The sequence below is a fragment of the Oryctolagus cuniculus genome, chromosome 17 (assembly GCF_964237555.1).
Source record: "Oryctolagus cuniculus chromosome 17, mOryCun1.1, whole genome shotgun sequence".
Classification (NCBI taxonomy): domain Eukaryota; kingdom Metazoa; phylum Chordata; class Mammalia; order Lagomorpha; family Leporidae; genus Oryctolagus; species Oryctolagus cuniculus.
Window position 1 is genome coordinate 41,739,423 of NC_091448.1, and position 23,666 is coordinate 41,763,088.

The following is a 23,666-nucleotide window of genomic DNA, read 5'->3' on the forward strand; positions in this document are numbered from 1 at the left end:
CGGCGCCCCGACTGGGGCTAGAACCCGGTGTGCTGGCGCCGCTAGGTGGAGGATTAGCCTAGTGAGCCAGGGCACCGGCAATAGGAAGGAACTGGAGCAGAAAAAAGGGAAGTGGGAGGCGGTCAAGGCTAACTGAATAGCCTGTGGCTCTCCCAGGGCTGCCTTCAAATGCCTCAGGTTACAGGGGCTTGCAACCCACCCCGCCCACCAGTGCTCCAGGGGCTCTTCCTTTGGGGGAATTCAGCTCTCCACGCTCTAAATACAAGTGGGTTCTTTGACCTTTTGCCTGCACTGCACTCCGAGTTTGTTCTGGGATGGCTTCTGCAGCACTTAGAACTATTTTTAAATGATATGCAGGAAATTAAAGTGAAAGTACATTCCGGAACCAATGCCCTTGCTGAATTTAACAGGGGAGTTGAATCCTCAAAAGGAAATTTAACAGTTGTGAATGGCAAAACTGAGTCTGCTACTGGGTTAGAAAAACGAGCAGAAACAGTTCACTTTCCCAGGCCGCGTGCACTCGGAGCCAGCTGGAGGGTTTCACTCCCCAAGCACCAGCCATCACTTCTGACCTACTCCACAGTCAGGATGGTGACAGCCCCTAGAAAGACCTATCTTATGTATATGCAAATATTTTGGGGAAGAGAAATCAGTTTCTAACACCACCTCAAGAGTTCAGTGAGGGTCTGGCGTTGCAGCACAGTGGGTTAAGCCTTCACCTGTGACACCAGCAACCCTTAGCAGAGCGCGGGTTCAAGTCCTGGCTGCCCTGCTTCTCATCCAGCTCCCTGCTCACGCACCTGGAAAAGCAGTGGAAGACGGCCCAACTGCCTGGGCCCCTGACACCCATGTGGGCAACCCAGATTGAGTTCCTGGCTCCATCCTTGGCTGTTCTGGCCATTTGGGGAGTGAACCAGCAGAGGCAAGATCTGTCTCTCCCTCTCATTCTTTCAAACAAACAAATCTAAAAATAAATAAATAAAAATTAAAAAAATAGTGATTCCAGAAAGATTAAGAACTGCTGAGCTGGGAAGACCCACCGTGTGTTCTATCAATCGTGGATCCACCACCATCACCGTCCGCATTTCCCACCCACCCTGACCCAGCCCCAGGTGCATCAGGCTCCTTCAGGTCACTTCTTGATTAACCAGTGGCTTAAAAAAAATCTTTAATGGAATCTGTGCTCAAATAATGTTACAACAAAAATATACAGAATGTACACCATACAAAAATATTTAGAAACCCACATGTTTCGACTCATTTGTTGCCCTTGCACGGGCCCTGGGCAGGAGGTTCTAAGGCAGAGGAGGCGGGGGCTTTGCGGCCAGCTTGGGATGGGGAGAGGCCTCCGCCGCACCCAGGGATCGGGGCAAGAGCCAGGCTGGGTGAGCGCTGACTCCCCCGACCCCTGGTGAGGACGGTTCTTATGGAAACGGCACCCTACTAGCTGGCTAGAGAGCCTGGTGGAGAGCTTTTCCTAAGGACAGGATGGCGTCGCTACGTGTGTGTCTGCAGGCTCCTTTTCCATTCCCCAGTTTCTGCGGTCCCTGGCCTGTGCAACAGGGAGCCAGCCCAGGGCTGCTTTCTGCTTCCGCGAGCCGAGGCTGAGAGGCCCCCACATGCCGCCCCACCAGCTTCAAGATTCACACCTGCTGTGCTCGCCAGTGCAGCCAGGGACCAAGGAGGTGAGAGAGGCTAGGGCTGGGGAGGGCCAAGCCCAGGGATCTGCTGAAGACACGGCCTCTGCGGCCAGCCAGGGCAAGGACTCCTGGCTCTGGGTCTTCTGAAGCCAGGCAGCTGTCCCCACTCTGCAGCCCTGCTGGGACGTGCGGGCACGGGGAGCAGCTGGGGCTGGCGGCTGCTGGAGCCCAGGCCCCTCCTGTGTCCCTGGTCTCTAAGCACAGACTTCACAAGGGCGGAAGCTGCCAGGCAGGGTTTCCCAGTACCAGGCATCCTTCAGAAGCCCGGGGGGGGGGCGGGCTGCTCGAACTTCTCCCCAGGCCTCAGACCAAGGGGCAGCCCCACCTCCCAGAGGGCACCTGGTGTCTCCGCCCCTCCAGGAAGGGGCGGTACCTTGGCCGCAGCAGCCCTTGGCTGAGGCAGCAAAGTCGCAGCCCCTCCTCCATCCTTACCCAAGTCTCAGCTCCTAGCTTCAAGGCCTAAGTGTCCTCCTAAGAAGCTGGCTCTCTCGTCTGCCTCTCTCCATCTCCGCCTGCCCCCCCTCCCCCATTCACTATTCAGTCTCACTCACTAAGGCAGAGAAAGGCAAGCAGAGCACAGACAGCCGCTCTGCCTACCCTGGGCCCCCGTGGTCGCAGGCTGACAGGGAAGGAGCCCCGCGTGGGGATCCGGTCACCTGCTCAGTGCTGGGTAAAGCATGGCCTGCAGGGACACTGCCCGTTCCCGTGGAGTCACAGGGACAGAAGTCCCAGTGTCCCAGGACTCCAAACTCCTGGCCTGGCTGACCGTGGGCCTTGCTGCACGCAGGGATCCAGTGAGCACCAGTCCCTACACTCCAGCCCTTGTTCCTGTAGGAGCCCAGCCTCTGTCTCCCAGGCCAGGAGGAGGAGTGGGGGGTGTGAGGGACAACTCATCACGCCCATCTAGTTACAAGTCTTCAGGGCAGGAAAAAGCGTAAGAGAGATTTTGTCCAAGGTCCTCCTCCTCACACCCTCCGCTCGGTGCCTGCGGCTAGCACCCGCTCGGAGGTCACTCCCTCAGCCTACTTTCCCAACCCGCGCAACAGGGGTGGGTGGACTGATCGTCCCCTCCCATCCCCACACTCCGAGTCTATGGGCTGCTCTCATCTCCAGCTTCCTCCCAAGTCCCTAGAAGCCAGGTTTTCCACCCAGAATGGAATTCCCTTCACCTTCTCCCCCAGTGTTAATGGACTCGTGGCCTTGACATCCCCCCAGCCTCTCTTGCACTGCCAAACCGTGTCCTCTAAGGGAGGCAGAATGGAACCCTTCCAGACAGGAGGGCCATCCCAGAGGGAACAGGAGCCGGGGAGCCGGACGTGGCAAGGGTCCCTGGAGGGCACAGTCAGTTTTTCCGCCGCTGTGCACTGCTCAGGGGGATGTCTGGTACAGACATCGCGCTGCTCCTGCCCCCAGGCTGCTCCCCTCCCTCGCAGACTCCCCCAGTGCACTTCCTCTGCAGGCCCTGCCTTCCTCAGGCTGCCCTGTCCAGCACACACACGCACACCCCCAAACTCTGTCTCTACAGCCAAAGTGGGGGCACACAGGTGCATCAGGGCGGAGGAGAAGGAAAAGACCTCAGAACCAAGGCAGGGCAGAGGCTGGGGTGAGACATCAGTGTTCAGGAAGAAAGGGGGGAGAGCGGAAGTTCTGGAAGGCGGGTCTTCCCTGGGGTGGAACCTGCGATGAGGTTTATTCCCCCTGCTGGGGTGCTGCTGAGTCCCCCAAAGGCATGAGTGGGGCCTACAGCACAGCCCCCAGCATGTCGCCCTCCACCCAGCCCAGGCACTGGAGGCCACACCCAGCACCTGCCTCCAGGCCCTCTTCTCAGCAGAGAACACTAGGCTGGGCTGCGCTTCTCTGGGGCAGCCTGCCCGCCCTGTCCCCCTCTGGCCTGCCTTATGCCTCCTAGGATCTCTGGGGACAAGGGGGAGGGGAGAGCTCGAGGAGGGAACCTGCAATGAGCCCTCTGGCCCCACCCTGGTCTGATGTCACCATGTCATCGGAACAGCCTAGAAAAGCGACAGTGGCTCAGCCAGCTTCTCCACCAGTGCCTTTCAGAGTGGAGCCTCGGGTGTCCCAGTCTCAGCGCAGACCTGGCAGCCGCCCAGACTCCCCTCCAGTGTTCTCCCAGCCTTGCTGAGCTGCCGATGCGACGAGGATGCAGGGGCTCCCTCCGGAGGCTGCCTCCCCCTCCCCTCCCCTGCCTGTCCTCCAGCCCCTTAGGGGGGCGGCGGCAGCTTCAGGTCCAGCAGGGTGTAGGCAAAGATGTTCCAGAAGACGGCGAACAGCACGAAGACGGTGTACATGGCCACGAAAATCCACCACAGCGACTGGTCCTGCAGCCTCTGCTCGTAGTTCCTCAGGACCACCACACCCAGGGTGATGCCCACGGCCACGCCTCCCAGGTGGGCCACGAAGCTCGGGTGAGGGCACGGTGGATACGCTGACGGGTGGAAGCGGAGCCACACCGCCCGCCCAAACTCCATGCTCACTGCAAGGGAGGAAGCGGAGAGAAGTCACAGGGGGGCCCCTGGCCGGGCAAGGGAGGCCTTGCCCCCCACCTGTTCACACGCTCCCTGGGCTGCGGAAGTCGAGACGGCAAGTCTCTGCTCCCCCAGCGCTCCCAAGGGCTGACCCTGAAGCAGCCAACAGCACAGACCGAAGGCAGCTTCACAGACAGCTGCACCCAGCAGGGGCACAGGTGACAGAAAGCAATGCCAGGCACATGGAAGGGGATTCCTTAGCGATCGGAAGACTGAGAAGACCCTGAAGAGTGCCCTAGGCCCGAAGGAGAGCTCGGGCAGAAGCCCATGGAGCCTCTCCGTGCTCACGTGGCGAGTCCTCGGGGCTCAGTTGCCCCAGGCGTGCATCTGTAGCAAGACTCAGCCTCACCACGCTGGGCTGCACCAGGAGAATGCAAACTACCACCTAGTGTGTGCCCAGCACGCTACAGTCTCTGACGCATTCCCAGTGTAATAGCTCACACTCGGAGCCAGGCCCACATGGGCAGAAAGGAGGGCTGGAGAGAGGGCAAAGACGGGACAGCCCCGGCCCCGCCATGGCCGAGCACGTCCTGACACGTCCTCAGCCCAACCCATCCTCCTTTCATGAGCTTCCTGGCTTGGCCGATCAAAGGGGTCATCTCACGCAAGGACAGGTGCCAGCAAATGGTGTCATCTTGTTACTCACCACTGAGAGAACACAGAGGGTAGGGACTCCTGTACCCATTTTTCAGATGAGGAGACCGAGGCAAATGTGACAGATTGAGAGAAAGGCCTTTGAGTGGACTTTTGTACCAGCTCAGTTACCAACTAACCAACCAGCGGGCCTCTCTTCATTCTGAGCATCCCAGGGATACAGAATCACCACTGCCCTCAAGGATCGTCTGCATCCTGCAACCCCAAGGATGACCGACAGATGGCAGGAAAGGAGCGGCTGGGGACGGACACTTGGCCCACCCCTGCCCCAGCATCCTCCCTGCCTCTGCTTGGCGGGGGCCCGGGTTTAATACAGGAAGTCCCAGCTCCAGCCCAGCCTTTTCATTTCTGTGATCTTAGACTCCGACTGCTTCTAAGCAAACAGACACATGCTTCTTTTTCTTTCTTTAAAACCCAACAAACTCTGAGCTGAGCAGACAAGAAAGCCACACTCATCCTTGCCCCAACCCCGTGGAGCCCCGTGTCCTGGTTGAGAACCCACAGGTGTTAAGGTTGGAGGGTCCTCCACCAACTCCAGGACACAGATCCAGAGGTACCCACAGCGAGGGAAGGGCAGGCCTGACTTGCTGAAAGTCACGGGGTAGGAGGCAAGGCAGGTGGAAGTGAATTACAGTGCAGCCCCAAGTCTGTGCCGGCTCTGTCTTTCTGCTACCCACGGAGTGGGCTGCTGACCCAGGCGGGGAAACCAAGGCGGTACTGGTCAGTGCAGCCATAGTGTGGGCATTAGGAATGGCACGGGCTGGCTCTGAGTTCTGGCTTTGTCACCCCTTGGCTGAGCGCCCTCAGCCACGGAACTTCACTCTGTCTCTAAGTTACCCCTAGGGCTACCCTCTTCCTGAGTGTGTTCCCACGTCTCTCCTCCCACCCTCTGCTTCTGCTCAGAGCCAGCCCCTCCCATCGCAAAACAAGCCCGCTGGCCTCTGATCTCACCCCCTGCACACGCACACCCCTAGTGCAGCCTGACAGGTCTCCCACACCTCCGGGCTGTCACAAACTTCCCCCCAGGGAACTCTCCATCCAGGATGAAGTGTGTTGTTTCCCTCTGTATCTACAGCCAGCCTGGATCTGGCTCCTGCGGTCTCCCTGCCTTTTCCTGTCCTCACCGCCAAGCATGGTCCCAAGCCTCACTCATCAGTTTTGCTGATGCCCCTGCACCCATCTATGTCTTTGTTTCGTGCCGCACCTTGCCCTCTTGTACCCTGTCAGCCTGGGGGACACCTGTTGGACACTAACACTGAAATGTCCCCTGGGGAGAACTGACCTCTCCCAAGTAGGCCTTCAACTCACCACAACCTGTCCATGGGGGGCTCAGGGGTTAGTTACAGTTGGAGAAGCTGTTTAAACTGCAGATTTGTGTGTGTGCGCACGCACGTGCGTGCCTATGATACACAGGCATTTGGTGCAATGGTTGAGATGCCAGTTGGGACACCTGCATCATATGCTGGGTGTCTGGGTGCGAGCCCTGGCTCTGGTCCTAGTTTCTGCTTTCTGCTAATATGCAGCCTGAAAGGAGGTACTTGGGTCCCTACCACTGACCTGGGAGACCCGGACTGACTTCCTGGCTCCTGGCTTTGGCACCAGCTGGGGGACCTCGCAGGCACTAGGGGAACAAGCTGGAGGACCGGTGTACTCTGTTTGTCCCACTCTCAAATAAGTAAAAAGAGAGGGGGAAAAATCTTTTAAACAGGGGATTTCAAAAGGCCAACTCTATGACCCAAAAGGTTAAGAAAGTATTTTTCCTGATCTGGGCGCAGGTCACTGAGCGCTCTTCTGTTTGCAAATCCTGGATCAACAAGCAGTTGACCTAGAGCAGACCCCATTATCTCACCCATCACTGGCAACTCCTCCCAACCCCATTGTATTTTGACCACAAGTCCCTAGTGGGCAGGGTGTGTGGCACCTCTGTATCTCCATCCAGGGCCTGGGGCCAGACTCCCTGCTCTCCAGCCCACCCCTCGGCCCTCGGTACTTACTACAGATCAAGGCCACAGCCATCCGCAGCAGCTTGAACTGGCACTTCATGCCCGACCAGTTCTAGAGGAGAAAGAGAGAGGTCTGTGAGGGGCCGAGGGCTCCACTCAGCAAGTCCAAACTCTGAAAGACGCCATCTTCCAGGAGTCCTCAGTAAGAGAACACACCCGCGTGGCTTGGTGATTCCGGGCAGCGGCAAGCTGAGGCTGTTATTCAAAGCCCTCGGGCTGGGGAGGGAGAGTCGCTGCCTCCTCCCTAGGGACAGGCAGCCCCTGGGCACTGCGTGAGCTGCTGGGCCCCAGGGTTCTGAAGGGAAGCCCCCAGAGGCGAGACTCAGAGGTCAAGGTCATTGTGGACAAGCAGCCAGTGAGTCAACACGAGGAAAGGCACATTCGTGTAGACCGCGAGCAGAAGACTCAAAGGATGGACTTCAGAGAGGAAGAGAGAGAGGTTTGCTTTAGCTCTGGGTAAGTTTCCATTTCTAACAAGCGGATGTCTGAAGATGGGTCTGTCAGAAGTGTCCCATCACAGAGGGCTCCCTATGGGATCCTCACAGCACTGGGCGGGGCTGGAATCAGGAAGGGCGGAACAGGGTGTCTGGGCAGGGTGGATCGCTTTCAAACCAATCCCTCTTCCCAAGCAGCTCCGAAACCCAACCTCCACAGCACATAAACAGAGTACAAAAGCCACCCTTACAAAAGACTTCGCCACGGGCTTCCTTGGAGGGGCACTCCTGCAGGCCGTTCAGAGCATGCTCCCAGTGACACAGACACGGAAGCAGCCTGCAATCCTCCGGGAACACGTCGGCCACGCGGACGGAGGCGCCGGGCACAGCTGGCGGCTTCTGTTCCCTCCCGCCTCCCTGTCCGCCTTGCGCCTGGCCTGGGCACAGCTCCAGGACGTGTCTCGCACGCCTTGGAGGCTTCAGAAACAGACGCTGAATGCGCGTACAACAGGCAAAGGCTTCGGCCGAGCGAGCCGGACACAGGGAAGCCACCACACAGGAGAAACCCTCGTGGCACTGGCTTCCTGCCCGCCTCGTCCCTCCTCCCCATCACCCTCTGCTGACCAGCCCCACCAGTCCACCGTGTCCAGGAGAGGGGGTGACAGGCAGCCTCTGTAGGTGGAATGCTTTGCCTTTGCTCTCTGCTGAGGGGCAGATGGCTGGATGCCACCGCCACCTTACTGCCACCTGCCCAGAGAGGAGCCTCGCCTGGCGGCGGGGAGAAAACAGGAGTCGGCCCCTGCACTGGACCCAGCAAGCCGGCCCAAGCCCACTCAGTTTGCTGGCAGTGGGTAGTCCTCGGCCTCTGCCCAGACTGAAAGCCTAGGCTACAGGAACCTCGGGAACCACCCGCTGGGCCATCTTCTCCTTGAGGGCGCCAAGGAGCTGGCCCTCCTGCCCCGGCTGTGCAGCTCGCCGGCCATCTCCCCGGAGGGCTATTAAGGAAGGGTTCTCTCTGAGAACGCTCCTTGGACTGTGCTCCCTCAACGTCTGCCTGTCCATCCTAATTCTCCCTAAGGGACATCCATGCTTGTCATTCCCAAGGGCAACTTGAGCACCCATCAACAGATGGGTGGCTGGATAGACAGATAAAGGAGACACAGTGTAGACACACAATGGAATGGGATTCCTTCCTAGAAAGGAAGGGAGGGGCCAGCGCTGTGGCGCAGCAGGTTAACGCCCTTGCCTAAAGTGCCAGCAACCCATGTGGGCACCAGTTCGAGTCCCAGCTGCTCCACTTCCCATCCAGCTCTCTGCTATGGCCTGGGAAAGCGGATCGGCACAGCTTCGGCCGTTGAGGCCAACTGGGGAGTGAACCATCAGATGGAAGACCTCTCTCTGTAACTCTTTCAAATAAATCTTAAAAAAAATAATAAAATTTAAAAAATTTTAAAAAAAGAAAGGAAGGGAATTCTGACACAGGTCACGCCATGGATGAACCCTGACACCATTCTAAGTAAAATTAGCGAGTCACAAAAGGACAGATACTCTGTGCCCACGTGAGCTATGGAGAGTAGTGGAGCTGAAGCAGGTGGGAAGTAGAACGGTGTTTACGCAGACCAGGAAGGGGGAGGGGTGGAGAGCTAATGCCAAATGGGTGCAGTTTCACTTTTGCACAATGAAGAGTCCTGGGGATGGATGGTGGCAATGGTCGTACAACAATGTGAATGTTAGGGCCAGCAGTGTAGTACAGCAGGGAAAGCTACTACCTGCAGTGTCGGCATCCCATATGGGCGCCGGTTCATGTCCTGGCTGTTCCACTTCTGATCCAACTCTCTGCTAATGGCCTGAGAAAAGCAACAGAAGATGGCCCAAGTGCTCGGGCCCCTGCAACCCACACGGGAGACCCAGATGATGAAGGTCCTGGCTTCAGCCTGGCCCGGCACTGGCCATTGTGGCCATCTGGGGAGGGAACCAGCAAATGGAAGCTCTGCCTCTCCCTCTGTCTCTGTAACTTTTTCAAAATAAATAAATAAATCTTTTTTTTTTTTTGACAGAGTTAGTTAGTGAGAGAGAGAAAGGTCTTCCTTCCGTTGGTTCACCCCCCAAATGGCCGCTACGGCCAGCGCACTGTGCCAATCTGAAGCCAGGAGCCAGGTGCTTCTCCTGGTCTCCCATGGGGTGCAGGGCCCAAGCACTTGGGCCATCCTCCACTGCCCTCCCGGGCCACAGCAGAGAGCTGGACTGGAAGAGGAGCAACCGGGACAGAATCCGGTGCCCCAACTGGGACTAGAACCTGGGGTGCCGGCGCCGCAGGCAGAGGATTAGCCTAGTGAGCCATGGTGCCGGCCTAAGTAAATCTTTTTTAAAAAAATGCAAATATGCTCAAGGCCACTGAACTGCACGCTGAGAATTAATACAGTAAATTTCATGCTATGTGCATTTACTACAATTACTAACAAAAATGATACAGCACAATTCTAATATCCCTTTTCCTTCTAAAAACCTGTGAACATCTTATCTGAAGACGGTGTCTCTCACCGTGCTCTCTGTAATGTTATCAGGCACAGAAAGTTGGACTGTACTGACCGCTGTCTCCTTTAGCTGTTGCCCCATGTCCATGGTCCATGCTCACTCAAGGCTCTATCTAGGATTTTTTTTTTTTTTAAGATTTTTTTTACGTATTTGAAATGTGTGTATATGTGGAGGGGAGAGAGAGCTATCTTCCATCTGCTGGTTCACTCCCCAAATAACTGCAACAGCCCAGGCTGGCTCAGACCAAAGCCAGGAACTCTAACTGGGTCTCCACATGGGTGTCAAGGCCCCAGGCACTTGGGCCATCATCCACTGCCTTCCCAGGTGCACTAGCAGAGAGCTGGATGGGAGGCAGAGCAGCCAGGACAGGAACCAGCGCCATATGGGATGCCGGCACTACAGGCGGTGGCTTTACTCGCCATGTCCCAGTGCCGGCCCAGAGTTGTTTGATAAGTTCTGCATCTGAACGACCTTGGACAGAGCCACAGGTTCCGGCTTTTCCACAGCAGCTCGCAGGCCAGCTTCACCAGTACCTGCCCAGCCGTCTGCCCTGCTGTGTAGGGAGGGAGGCACTGAGGAGCCAGGGGGACGAACCCTAGGTGGCAGGCGGAGAGGTTCCCCGTCCAGCGCTGTCCACCACGCTTCAAGACAAGGTCACAGCCCATCCGCCTACGCTGGCTGACCGAGCTGCCCCCAAAGCCGAGCGAGGGTCAGCAAGTGACAGTGTCCCAGCAGCCAAAGGGTTAAACTCGAGTCACCCCTTCCCACCAGCCGCCTGACACATTATTCCTGCCAATGAAACAACAGGAGAGAACAGAACCTCAGCCCGCACTGCTGCTTCTAGAAAGGTGGAAAGGCCTACGGGGAACACAAACCTTTTGCAGCCTCTTTAATTTCATTCTCTCCCAGAATCTCACAGGCTGAGACAGCCAACCACCGGAAACCAGCCCCCTCGGCCTCTTGCTCACCCAACCAGATAAGAGCTGAGAGCCTAGAGCCCGGGCAGGGAGCTTCCATTCCAACACAACTTCAAACATCCCTGGTTGAAAGTGTTTCTCATCTCGAACAATTGCAGGAGAACCCAGCAGAGGAAACGTGGAAGGTGGCTTAGACCTAAGAGGCCACTGTCCTTTCCTGGGCTTGGACAATGTGGTTCCATTGCCAAAATTCAGATCTCAAACATTCTACAGCAGCATCCACCATATGGGGCAAACTGTAAAGTAACATCTTGTGTGTTTCAAAACGGGAACTCTGGCCCCAGCAGAGGGCAGTTACTAAATCATTCAATTATATATGGGTCTTTGTATCTCCAGCATTTAAAAGAGGTCTTGGCTGTAGGTCTTTCTGCATCCCAGATCTTTCATTAGAAGATCTTCTGAATTCAATGCCTTCAAGCTTTTTGGAAACTCCATGCATTTTTGTGAGAGAATAAGATCTATTTTCACTCAAGAAAGAATCTCTCGCTTAAAAGTCTCAAGAACACAAGTGTTGAACACTCGGGTGTATCTGACGCAAAAAGAAGAATCCGTTTTTCTGACTCTGTATCTCTCTGGCAGAATTTACAAACAACTCTACATACAAGCGAAGCGTATGTACAAATGTGTACACACACACGTGGGTGAGCAGGGTGGTGACCTCCCAGTGGAAGGCCCGCTTCTGTGCCTTCCTGACCACGGAGGAGGGAGCTGAGGCCCCCAAGGAGTTAGGGATGACAGAGTCACAGCTACGAAGAGGCGATGGCGACTCCACTCCAGATCTCCTGATTGTCCAGGCTGCTTCTGCCTTCTTCTCTGTGTGTGCCTGCCCCACATCTTCATTCTGGACTTGAATCTCTTTAGGCAGAACCGGACGAAGTCACCTGTGTTTCAGTGGCCCTGGCCTACAGGAATGGCCCCATCCTACAGTTCAAGCCAGCGCATGTCTGAGTGGCTCAGACTGGGCTGCTTTTCATAAAGGTGGCCTCCGCATAAAGAGAAACTGGCCTTTGCAGTGAGAAAATGAGGGTTTCTGTACTTTTTCATAAATACCTTCTCTAACCAGCATGCAGTTCTGGAGGAGGGCAACCCACATGTCCTGCTCTGGGGGCTGCAGGGTCCCCTGCTGGCAGAGGAGCGCTGCTTGCCTCTGGGAAGTCTCTGGCTTTCAGATGGGACCGTTTGTGTGCACACAGGCCAGGGGACTTGAACTCCAAACAACTCTGCTTCCACAGCCACCTGCACCGCGTGCCCTGCACCGAGTCTGCCCTCACCAGGGAGCTCACGGTGCACCAGGGCTGTGTCCCAGGAGGTGGCAACAGGTAGGGACAGAGCACCTGCGTGGACTCCTGTTTGTGCCACCCCTTCACTGTGTAGTTCCTCCCCCTGCCACACACATCTTGGGGGGCCGGGAGGGAAGAGGTTAGCCTCTCCTGCCCGGCTGAAAGGAACTGGGGCAGGAGGAGGGGGAGTGGAGGCAGCAGAATTCGGAGGGAAAGCCGTGTCTGGGGAAAAGAGGTGGCTCTGATAGGAATGACCCATTTACCAGGGCCGGGCGAGGCAGCCCTGCGCTCTTGGGGCTCAGCAGGCTGACTGCGTGTGCATGAACGCAGGCACACACGCTGCCCTCAGACCTGCGCGTTCTGTTCTCCCGCGCTCTCTACCACCCCCGAGCGCTCGCTCATGGGAACTTGTCAAAATTCAGGCCAGCTGTGGGTGTGGGCACTCTGGCACTGCAGCCCCACCCCTCCTCTTCTCCCTGTTCTCTTTGACAATGGTCACAGCACATTGTCAGGAGCTGGGTGGGTAGGACAGGGACCAATGACGTGGAAGGACAGAGAACTCCAAAGCTGGTGCCTGAGCCCCTACTCACCCAGCATCCACCGGGCCAAGGCAGGGATGGCGGAAGACACCTGCGGCCCCGACAACCTTTCAGAGTCAACCCAACCGCTCGCCCCGAAGCCTTTGTCTGCTCTGAGCCCAGCCTGGCCTCTTCTGTGAGGGGCATGGAGTTAACATGAGGTGGTTGTTTTCACACCATGGCACTCACTGCATTTCACCCCATTTCACAGATGAGAAACAGAGGCACACAGCAGTTCCATGCCTTGTCCAAGGTCACGCTTCAGGAAGTGAGGATGGGATCCTGAGGAGGCTCCATGGCTACGCCCTTGACCATCACACTGCACTGCCTTTCAGGAAAAGGTACAGGGAGTGTGAGGAATCAAATGGTGCTGCCCCTGTGACAGGTGCAGGGCTACAACACGTGAATGCCTGTCGAGAGATGGGGGTTCAAGTCCTGATTCTGCCACAAACTTTTGACATTGGACACATCACTTAACCTCTCAGCCCTTCCTCTCCTATTTGAAGAAATGATCTTCAAGGTCTAGTGGTCAAATTTTAAACGTTTTAAAGTCGCTGGATGGGAAAGAAGAGGAAGGAGGACACATTCACAGCCTCATGGCCATGGCCAGGACGGCAGAAAATGAACTGCACATGGAAGGGACCCACCCCAGGAGAAGCGTGCGTGAACCGTGCCGCCCGCAGGTCAGCCTGCTGCCTGATGGCCCACGAGGGGCCGTGCCAGCAGATGGACACCCAGGCCCAGGGACCGCCGAGGGGCGCGTGAGACAGACGTGCTGGGAACAGGAGGTGCTCACCATGACGATGTTGGCCAGATGGGCAGACACGAGCGCATACACCCCTCCAGAAGAGCCCACGACGGGCGCCGTCATGTCAGCCACAGACACAGCCAGGGACCCTGCGGCAGAAAGACAGGGAGACCTGTAGAGGCTCCAGGACTCAGGTCCTCGGCCCCAGCCCCAGCCCCAGGCTGGGATTCTGCAGGTGCCGTGGGAAAGACTGGAGCGAGAGGCTCCTTCTCTTCCTGCTTTGATGCCCATGGATTTCCTAGAGGATTCATTCATGGCTGAACCGTCTGACTCAACCTCATTTCACTGACGGGGAACAGAGGCTCAGGGAAGGAAAGCGAGCAGCCCAAAGGAGAACTCAGACTGCCATCTGGGCCGCCCACCCGCCACTGTGCTGGCCTCAGGTGGGTTCTGCAGTGCTAAGGAGAACAGCAGCGGCCGGTTACTGCAGAGCCAGCTGCCTCTGCCCTCTGCCCTCAGCCCTCAGCCCTGAGGCAGCCCTGCGAGGGGTGAGCAGCCTCACCATGGAGACAGGAAACAGCCCAGAGCCCTGGGTCGGAAGAGCTGAGCTCACTGCAAAGGCAGACAGACAGACAGGGAGCGCTCTCTCACCCAATGGGTCACTCCCCAGGTGCCCACAACAGCTAAAGCCAGGAGCCTGTAATTCAATTTGGGTCTCCCACTTGAGTGGCAAGGACCCAAGTACGTGAGCCATCACCTGCTGCCTTCCAGGGTCTGCGTGAGGAGGAAGCCGGAATCAGGAGCGAGGTGGGGACTGGAACCCCACGCAGGCTCTTCACTGCTCGGCCAGATGCCTGCGCCCACACCATGTCCTTGACAAAGCCCTTACCCTTGGCCTCTCCAGCAGCCTTCCCCAAATGGGCACAGAGGTTAACCCCGCTGTCCTCCATCACTGCCTCTGCCACCCCCCACCCCCCCCCCCCCCGCTTCCTCCGGCCAGCCTAAGTCTCAGGAGGCCGAGAGGCCCTCTCGAGTGGGCGTCAGTGGAGGGAGAACGTCCTTGAAAAGTCTCTGGGAAGAGCGAGCAGTGATGTCATGCCCTCTGGGGGAAAGGACGTGGAGGACTGTTGACGTGGGGATGACAAACTCTTGTCCTGGGAGGGAGGCTGGGCAGAGAAGAGATGGGAAATTTATTGTTCTGGTCTCATTTAAGTGTGATCAATGCTTTGGCTTCCAGGGAAGGACACAGGAGACTAAAAATAACCAGGAGGTAGAGCCCAGGGCTTGGAGGCCGGGAGGCGGCTGGCCCCGACCGCCACGAGAGATGCCCGCAGGCGCACGCTGGCCAATTAGAGAGAGCAGGGACACTAGGAAGCCGACTTGTGCAGCGTCTGTAGGGACGGGGGTGCATAGGGGTGGGGGCTGGCCCAGGAACCAGGCCCCCCTCAAGGACATGGATGTGAGGCCCCCACCCCGTAACAGAGCCAGTCCCCACCTGACTCAAGGTCTCTCTGACCACTGAGATTCTTCAGGGGAGCGAGCCCCACGAGCAATCCTGGTCTCCACGGGGACAGGATCTCGCTGAGAAAAACCCAAACTGTCCCCAACAGGGCTCCAAGTCCTCCTGCCCTGCCAGGGCAACCACAAATCTGTCTTCTCCCTTTCAGGCATCCCTCTGGCTTTAATTAGGTATTGATCTATTGTCAGATAACTTTCTTTCTTTTTTAATGGCCTGGCCATGGGGTCAGTCATATATAACAGGGGGAAAAAAATTCCAGGGAGGCAAACAAGGGAAAAAAAAATTCCAGGGAGGCAAACAAGTCGGCAGCGGGATCTGCATGACAAAGAGTTCCCACGCTCAGCTCACTGAGGCAGGCTTCAGGCAGCTGCATCGCCCGGGCTCATTCACTGCCTTTGCACAGAGCAAGGCTCCCCCATTCCAGCCCAGCGTGGCCCACAGAAAGGAGGCATCAGGTCAGCCCCCAGGCAGGGAGGGGCCCCGCTAGGGTCAAGCCCATGCAGACACTGACCCTTCGCTCACCCAGCCTCAGTTTGCAGTGTGGACCTGAGGCCCAGGGCTCAGCTTGGGACTGTGGCAGAAATATGGAAAAGGGGCGTGGCTGCCTACTTGTGTGACCTTGGGCGCAACCCCTCCATTCTTCGGGCTTCGCTTTTGACCTCTGTGAAATGAGGAGCTCTAAGGTTCTCCAAGTTTGGAGCAGCAGCAGAACCCTCTCTTCCTTTTTATTTTTTTTAAACGTATTATTTATTTGAAAGGCAGAGAGACAGATAAAACAGAGAGAAATTTCCCACCCACTGGTTCACTGCCCAAATGCCTGCAACAACCGGGGCTGGGTCAGACTACAGCCGGGAGCCAGGACCTCTGTGGGGTCTCCTAGGTGGGTTTCCCAGGTAGGTGGCGCTCAAGCCATCGCCTGCTGCTTCCTGGGGCCTGTGTCGGCAGGAAGCTGGAACTGAGAGCAGAGCCCAGACTTCACCCCGAAGGCTGATACAGGACGTGAACATCCCAAGTGGCTTCTCAACCACTGTGCCAAATGCCCCCTCCAGAACTCTCTTTGCTAAAGAAACCCTCCGGAGACCCCTGGCACCTGGAACAGCTCTGGCTGAAGGAAGATGCAGCCTGGGGGGCAAAGCTGGCTCCCCACGGAGGGGACCCCCAGCATCCCTTCCAGATCAGGAACGCCACGGTCTGGGTCTTCACAGAAGATCCAGGGCTGGGGCTTGCGTCCTGCACTCACTGGCCCTGCTTTGTGGCATGAAGGCTTCCTCCAATTCCTGCAGAGGAGCCCTGGACAAGAAGGACTTGGGGAGACCACAGACAGACACGTGCATGGGCAGATATAAGTATGGCAAAAAGGCCCTTCCTGGGTGGGCGCCAGGGCAGGCAGGACCCCTTTTAGAGGTCCGAGGGACCTGACGGGCAACAGTGCCACAAGGCCAGTGTAACATCCACAGTGGCCGTGGGCGCACAGGACTAGGAGAGAACAGTGAGGTGTGTTGTCGCCCCACACCTCTGCACCACACAGACCAAGGGCCTGGTCTTACTCAGGGCTGTGACTTTCCCCAAACAAGCCCTGGGTCCTTGACAGGCCACGGATAAACTCATGACTGCTGTGAGGCCATGCAGGGTTGTGATAATTTTAGCCCAGTTTTCAACCAGGTGTTCTCTAACACCTCCCTGGGAGGTAAAACAAAACAAAACAAAACAAAACAAAAACCCAAATGAAAATCAACAGAACTCCTACTTTCAAGCCATGTAACTTTACCATGCATCCTTTCATTTGTTCTACAAATACTTATCACCTAGCATGTGCTGGGCCCTGGGGGACACACCTGTGGCCTAAAATCTATATAATCTATAATGAAACTTGGTGATGCATCTAAGACCCTGGATGTTACGGCACTGAGGTGTTAGCCATAGAATCGTTAGCTTACGCCAGTCACAAGCTGGCTGCAAGCGTTGGTTCGAATCACACAGTTCCCCCTCAACCCCGTGACTTCTTGGCTGAGCAATTCGGGCAGGCCACTGCACCGCTCTGAGCCGCCCGTGAGGCGGGGTGTTGGTACGCACTGCACAGGACTGCTCTGTTGAACGCAGGTGATCACATACGCGAGCCCTCTGTCACACGCCTGGGGCGTGGCAGCTGTTCAGGAGGGCTTACCTGTCCTTGCTGCCAGACGTGATGCCTTGGTTTAGACCCCTTTCACCACACAGGACCCAAGTAGGGCTGGGTACCTGCGAAGGCCTCCCGTGGCCGCTGACAATGAATGACCTGCCCGAGGGGAGCGGTCTCCCTCTTCGCTCTGTTTACACTGTGGAAGCCGTTTAGACCCCAGACCCAGCTGCAGTGCTGGCGAGCGGTGTCTTGGCGGGCGAGGCCCTTGGCCTCTAAGCCCCAGGTCCTGAATCTGCACAAGGTGGACAGGCGTCCTGCCTGCCTAGAGGAACGTGATGATGACACTCAGCCTGCACACGGAGGGCACTGGGATCTCCCGGCTGTCGTGCCAGGTTCCGGCCACCTGCAAACGGGCATCCCTCTCTGAGGAGGCAAGCCAGCGGATCAATCACCTCAGTGTTGGTGATCAATGACGTGATATGCAGTGACCAGAGTGTCCTCTGGTCTGAATCGATGACTCAGAAAGGTACACGCCACTGGCCGTCTGAGACAGCCTCGCCCCCGCTTCTGTGAGCGCACCTCCCCACTCTGCATCAGCACCACGGGCCGTGACGCCTGCACAGTCTCCCCACTGCGTGTCATCTGGCTCCGATGAGATCTGAGTCATCCCGCACCTTGCTCTAGGCTACCGGCACTCCTGGGTGATGGAAGTGTTACGAGTGGCTTCCCTGTTGCTCGCCATTTAACATCTGGGACTCCGGGTATCGAGGTACGGAACACGCAGCCAACAATCCCCAGCCACCAGACGCGGGGGGGTGTGTGGGTGGCTGAGCGAGTCTGGCACACAGGGACGCTCAGGAGGCCTTGGCTACAGGATGTGGAGATGGAGATCCGGGGAGAGGCTGCGGGGTGCTGTCCAAGGTGGCCACAGTTCTGAACGTCGGCACATGGCGGAGGCAAGAGTGCTGGGTGGATCTCCCAGCCCAGGGTTCACGGACCGGCCTGACGTCGGGGCAGAGGGCCCCTTCCCTTCCGATTTCTGAAACCCCTTCAGTCCCTCCCAGGGTCCTTGCCTGACTGTTGTTTACAAGGCCGGCGCTGGCCGGCTCTCACGACGACAACTTTAATGCCACTCAGAAAGGATTAAGATCTTACTTAAACATACACACAAAGCTCCCTTGGGCCCAGCTGTCAAGCTGAAGAGCTGCGGCGGCAAACCTTGTTTTAAAAAAGCCAGCGGTGAAGCTGGGAGCGTCACGAGGCAGCTCCCTCTGCACAGAAGCCCGGCGTGGGGGAGGGGCGGAAGAGGCAGGCGCTGAGCACCTGCCACGGCCCCAGCGTGCCCAGCCAGCCAGAGGCCCTGGACCCAGATGGGGCAGACTCTCCTGTCAGCAGTCAAGGGGACGGTGGCTGGTCCGGGGGGAGGCAGGAGCTCCCCTGGGATACAGGAGCTGCCAGTGCCTGGGAAGCACACCGGGCTGCACGCACACCTCAGGAGCCCCCACGAGGTCTTGCTGGCCCCTGGCACGGTCTGCAGAGTGCTGGAATTACACCCGCCCGTCTTGCTCTGCCTCCTAACAGTTCTGCAGGCAGATCTCAGCAGTCCCCTCTCGGGGGGGGGGGGGGGGGGCAAGAAAAGACCCAGGAACTGGGCCGGCGCCGCGGCTCACTAGGCTAATCCTCCGCCTAGCGGCGCCGGCACACCAGGTTCTAGTCCCGGTTGGGGCGCCGGATTCTGTCCCGGTTGCCCCTCTTCCAGGCCAGCTCTCTGCTGTGGCCAGGGAGTGCAGTGGAGGATGGCCCAGGTGCTTGGGCCCTGCACCTCATGGGAGACCAGGAAAAGCACCTGGCTCCTGGCTCCTGCCATCGGATCAGCGCGGTGCGCCGGCCGCAGCGCGCCGGCCGTGGCGGCCATTGGAGGGTGAACCAACGGCAAAGGAAGACCTTTCTCTCTGTCTCTCTCTCTCTCACTGTCCACTCTGCCTGTCAAAAAAAAAATAAAAATAAAAATAAAAAAAAGAAAAGACCCAGGAACTGACCCCAGGCTCAGCCAGTGACAGCGGGGCGGCGGGAGGATGGAGACTCCATCCCTGCCCGTTCCATCACACCCCTTCCTCTGTGGGCGGCAGCCCCCTTCCAGCCCCTGGGGAGGCGGGGAGGTTTGCCACGGGGCACAACCCCAGTAGGCAGGAGCTCTGGTGATGTCGGGGGTCCTCTGTATGCCCTGGAAGCCTGGGGTCCACCCTGTGGGTCGACCCCACAGATGAAGGCCCACCTGCATACCTGCCAGCACACCGGCCACGTAGACAAGCCCGATGCGGGCGGCTCCGTGCACCATCTCCAGGGGCACTCCCACCAGCAGCTGCAGCACCACGTTGAGTCCCAGGTGTTCGATCCTGTGACACAGAAACCACACTCATTCATCCGTCCACTGCGCACTCGCCCTACCCCGGGACGCCACAGCGAACGGCACCATCTCGGGACGATGCAGGCGGATCACCTGGGAGATGGGGACAGGAACAGCACACAGGGCCAGGGTGGGCACCGGCAGTGCCTGCCTTTGCCACAGTGAGCAGAACGAACCACAGTCAAGACCCACTGGGTACCTTCTTTCTTTCCTTTTTTTTTTTTTTTTTTTTTAAACACGTGAGAAGCTGAGGCTCAGCGAGGAGCCCTGACTGGTGGCTGAGCTGGGACCACGGCCCCGGTCTCTCATCTGCCTGGCACACCATGTGGTGGCTCTGGCTCTTTGCAGCACATGTGAAAGAAAGAGACTCTTAAGACAAGCACACAGCCGGCACCGCGGCTCACTAGGCTAATCCTCCGCCTTGTGGAGCCGGCACACCGGGTTCTAGTCCCGGTCGGGGCGCCGGATTCTGTCCCGGTTGCCCCTCTTCCAGGCCAGCTCTCTGCTGTGGCCCGGGAGTGCAGTGGAGGATGGCCCAAGTGCTTGGGCCCTGCACCCCATGGGAGACCAGGAGAAGCACCTGGCTCCTGCCATCGGATCAGCGCGGTGCGCCGGCCGCGGCAGCCATTGGAGGGTGAACCAATGGCAAAGGAAGACCTTTCTCTCTGACTCTCTCTGTCCACTCTGCCTGTCAAAAACAAACAAACAAACAAACAAAAAAAGACAAGCACAAGCACTGAAGGGGCCTCCCAGAAGTGAGTAATTCAGATCGCCCCAAAATTCTCCTCCCTCCCGGAGCTACTCGGCTCCCAAACTCCCGGGGTGGGAGACAGGGCTCCAGGCTCTCCCATCCTGTGAGCGTTTTCCTTCGCCACTGAGCCCTCTGGCCAGACCTTGCCATAAAAGCGTGCAGTGTCTAGCCAAGTGCGTGTATTACCAGGAAGGACTGGAACAGGGTTATGACTAAATCAATGTGATGCTTTCATGTCTACAGAGCACTTTAACGTCCATTATCTTATTTAAACTGAACCTACGGTGTTGGACAGCTCCCTGGGGACGGTTTAAGTCACAGGGTAACAGCATGGACCAGAGGGACTGGGCCCTGGCTGGGGGGGTGGGAGGAGTGGGGTCATAGCTCTGCTCCTGGCATGCAGGCTCAGGACCTGCCTGGAGGCCACGTGGGCACCTGCAAGGTCACCCTGACGGACTGGGCCGGGTCCTGAATTCAGCTCATGCTGGAATCTTCCACCTTCCACTAATTGTACTTGCTGAAAGATTCTATAAGGTACTAGCAGTGTGAGAGGAGAGCATTTGACCTAGTGGCTAAAATGCCACTCGGGTTGCCAGGATCCCGTGTTGGGTGCCCGTGTTCAAGTCCCAGCTGCCTGCTAAGGTACACCCTGGAAGGCAGCAGAGACAGCTCAGGGAGTTGGGTTGTTGCCTCCCACGTGGGAGACCTGGATTGAATTCCTGGCTCCTGGCTTTAGCCTAGACCAGTCTCAGCTGTTGTAGGCATTTGGAGAGCAAACCAGATGGGAGCTCACTCTCTCTCTAACTCTCAAATAAATAAGCACACTTTCAAATAGAACTGTCAGAAAAATTCACTGGAAGGTAGCTGGGAGACAGGTGCATTGTCAGAGGGAACTTAGAGGGTTTCTGGCTTTATGCCCTAGTTTTCTGGCCTCAGAGCCTGAGACTAGAAGAGGCCAGGGAGGACCCAGCCTGTGCCCTCCCTTCCCTCGGCCGGTGACTCCAGGTTCCCACGCCTCTGAGCAGCCAGACACTGTGCTGGGAGCTCCCTGTGAGCTGGCCAGCTGTCTCTCTCTCCTGTCCACTGTGAGCCTGTCTTCATCACACCAGCCACGAGCCCCATGCTCAACAGCCAGACCTAGGAGAACCTTCCTAGAACCCTCCCCAGCAGCCTCCACCCCATCGGAAACTACTGTTGGATAAAGACCCACTGCCAACCTGCGGGCCTCCGTGGCCGGCACGCTGCCTCCAGCTCCAGCAGGCTGCGGCCACCCCCATCCCTCACTGGGAGGGGCCGGGGGGAGGTCAGAGGGTGGTAGTCCCGATTGTAAGGCAGGTGGTCCCGCCCTACGGGCAGCCCTGGACTGGGCAGCCTGGCCAGGGATGCTCCCTGCTTCTGTTGCCTTCAGGCCTTGGCTCCTGAGAAGGCCAGAGCAGGCCACAGCCCTCCTTCTCTCCTTAGTCCCATGAGTTCAAAGCCCGGCATGAACTGGCAGGGTCAGCAGCCCCGCCCGAGGGGCCCCTTGTGCCCAGAGCAGACTCATCAGCAACCCGGAGTCGTCTCCTCCCGCTAAAGCGCCCGCTCGCCCCAGCCGCTGGCGCCTGCTTGTGAGCTCAGGAGGAAGGGAGGCTCACGTAGGTCTTTCTGCTGGGGAACAGGAATGAAGGGGCCATCGTGGCCACAGGGCTCCCATTCCCACTTCCAACCCCAGGGCCAGCAAGGCCCAGGGTCACCTGACCAGCTGGCAGGCTCTTATCCTGAGGCACCAGTGAGAAGGGGCTCTGCTCCAGGGCTCTGTCAGAGTAACACAGCTGCTGCAGAGCACCTCAAGGACACCTTCACCATGCACTGGGGCCCCCAGGGAGGATGGGGTTCCAGTGAGCTCACCTCTTACTTGGTTTGGGGGGCATCACTCGGACAACAAAGCTGGTGGCTGGATTCCATGTCCCTCTTCGCTTTGGCTACTAGGAAGCTCTTAACAACTTTTCTACCTACTTCTGTGAAGTACATAGAATCCCATGTTGTGTGTGTGTGTGTGTGTGTGTGTGCGTGTGTGTCCTGACCTTACCACTGGTTTTCTACATTTTCCTCCCTATATTTTCCCTTCCCCCTATACTCTCAACAACTATTTGTGCATTTTGCTATTAGGTGAGTTTCCAGCAACCATCTCCCATCTTGCACCCAGGTAGATGAAAACAGACTAAAAAACCACGTTTCGATCCAGGTCGCGCGGAACAGTTTTCCACAGGGATGCTGGGTGGGGTGAGGAAGCCCGGCACTCACCCGGCATGCATGAAGATGTAGGTCAGGTAGCGCCACGCCTGCGCTCGGAGCTGTGGGTGGTAAACCAGCGAGTTCTTCAGGTAGCGAGGGTGGGTGACCTGCAGCACAAACTGGTCCAGGGACACCCCGTTGTAGAGGAAAAAGGCCACCTGGAGGGGAGCACAGGGCGGGCAAGGCCTGTCACCAGGTGCGGAACTGCCCAGGAGGCATCCTCGTGTGCCGGCCTGGGAATTCCCCCGCAAGTCTTCTCTTCTCAGACAGTGGGGGGAAGCCGGCACCCCGCGTGGCATGCAGGCACCCCTCACCCCACTTCCGCTGGAGTACCTGCGGCAGAAACTCCAGTGGTCACAGGTGGGCACCTGGTCTCTTCAGCCACTCTTCCCCAGCGGGCGGGGCTTAGAGGATTTTCAACTTTTAATTCCATTAACAGCTCACTCACCTGCTTGTGGGATGACATTCTACACAGGTAGTTTTTTTTTTTCTTTTTTTAGATTTTATTTATTTATTTGAGAGAGTTACAGACATGAGAGGTAGAGACAGAGATCTTCCTTCCGTTGGTTCACTCCCCAAATGGCTGCAACGGCTGGAGCTGCGCCAGGAGCCAGGTGCTTCTTCCCGGTCTCCAATATGGGTGCAGGGGCCCAAGGACTTGGGCCATCTTCTACTGCTTTCCCAGGCCACAGCAGAGTTGGATTGGAAGAGGTGCAGCCGGGACTAGAACCAGTGCCCATATGGGATGCCAGCACCCTAGGCAGAGGATTAACCTACTGCACCACGGTGCCCTACACAGGTGGATTCTTAAAAATAACTGGTGAGATGCACACAAACGGGCCAGCTTCACCATCTCCAGTGGACACTCGGTGGCATTCGGTGCATTCACGCTGTTGTGCTGGTGCCACCAAATTCCACCCACTCACCTCCTTTAGTGTCTTTTTTTTTTAAGACATTTATTTATTTGAAGGGCAGAGAGGCAGAGGCACAGACAGAGAGAGAGGTCTTCCATCTGCTGGTTCACTCCCCAAATAGCCACAACAGCTGTAGCTGCGCCGATCCGAAGCCAGGAGTCTCCTCCAGGTCTCCCACTGGGTGCAGGGGCCCAAGGCCTTGGGCCATCTTCTACTGCTTCCCCAGGCCA

General features: G+C 57.4%; 1 protein-coding gene across 2 annotated transcripts in view; it reads right to left on the bottom strand.

Annotated features, from left to right (window-relative positions):
- Positions 1–1,962: 1,962 nt before the first annotated feature.
- Positions 1,963–23,666, bottom strand: part of RHBDL3 (rhomboid like 3) — a 44,270-nt gene continuing 22,566 nt past the window's right edge. Inside the window, exons 5-9 of one of the 2 annotated variants that reach the window (XM_051824656.2) lie at positions 22,532–22,680; positions 19,374–19,486; positions 13,501–13,601; positions 6,892–6,952; positions 1,963–4,191 (exon numbers count right to left, since the gene is read on the bottom strand). In XM_051824656.2, coding sequence (XP_051680616.1) covers positions 3,920–4,191; positions 6,892–6,952; positions 13,501–13,601; positions 19,374–19,486; positions 22,532–22,680 — 696 coding nt within the window. In that variant the 3' untranslated portion in view covers positions 1,963–3,919. The remainder of the gene's footprint in view (positions 4,192–6,891; positions 6,953–13,500; positions 13,602–19,373; positions 19,487–22,531; positions 22,681–23,666) is intronic. The other variant, XM_051824657.2, reaches the window with a different exon arrangement.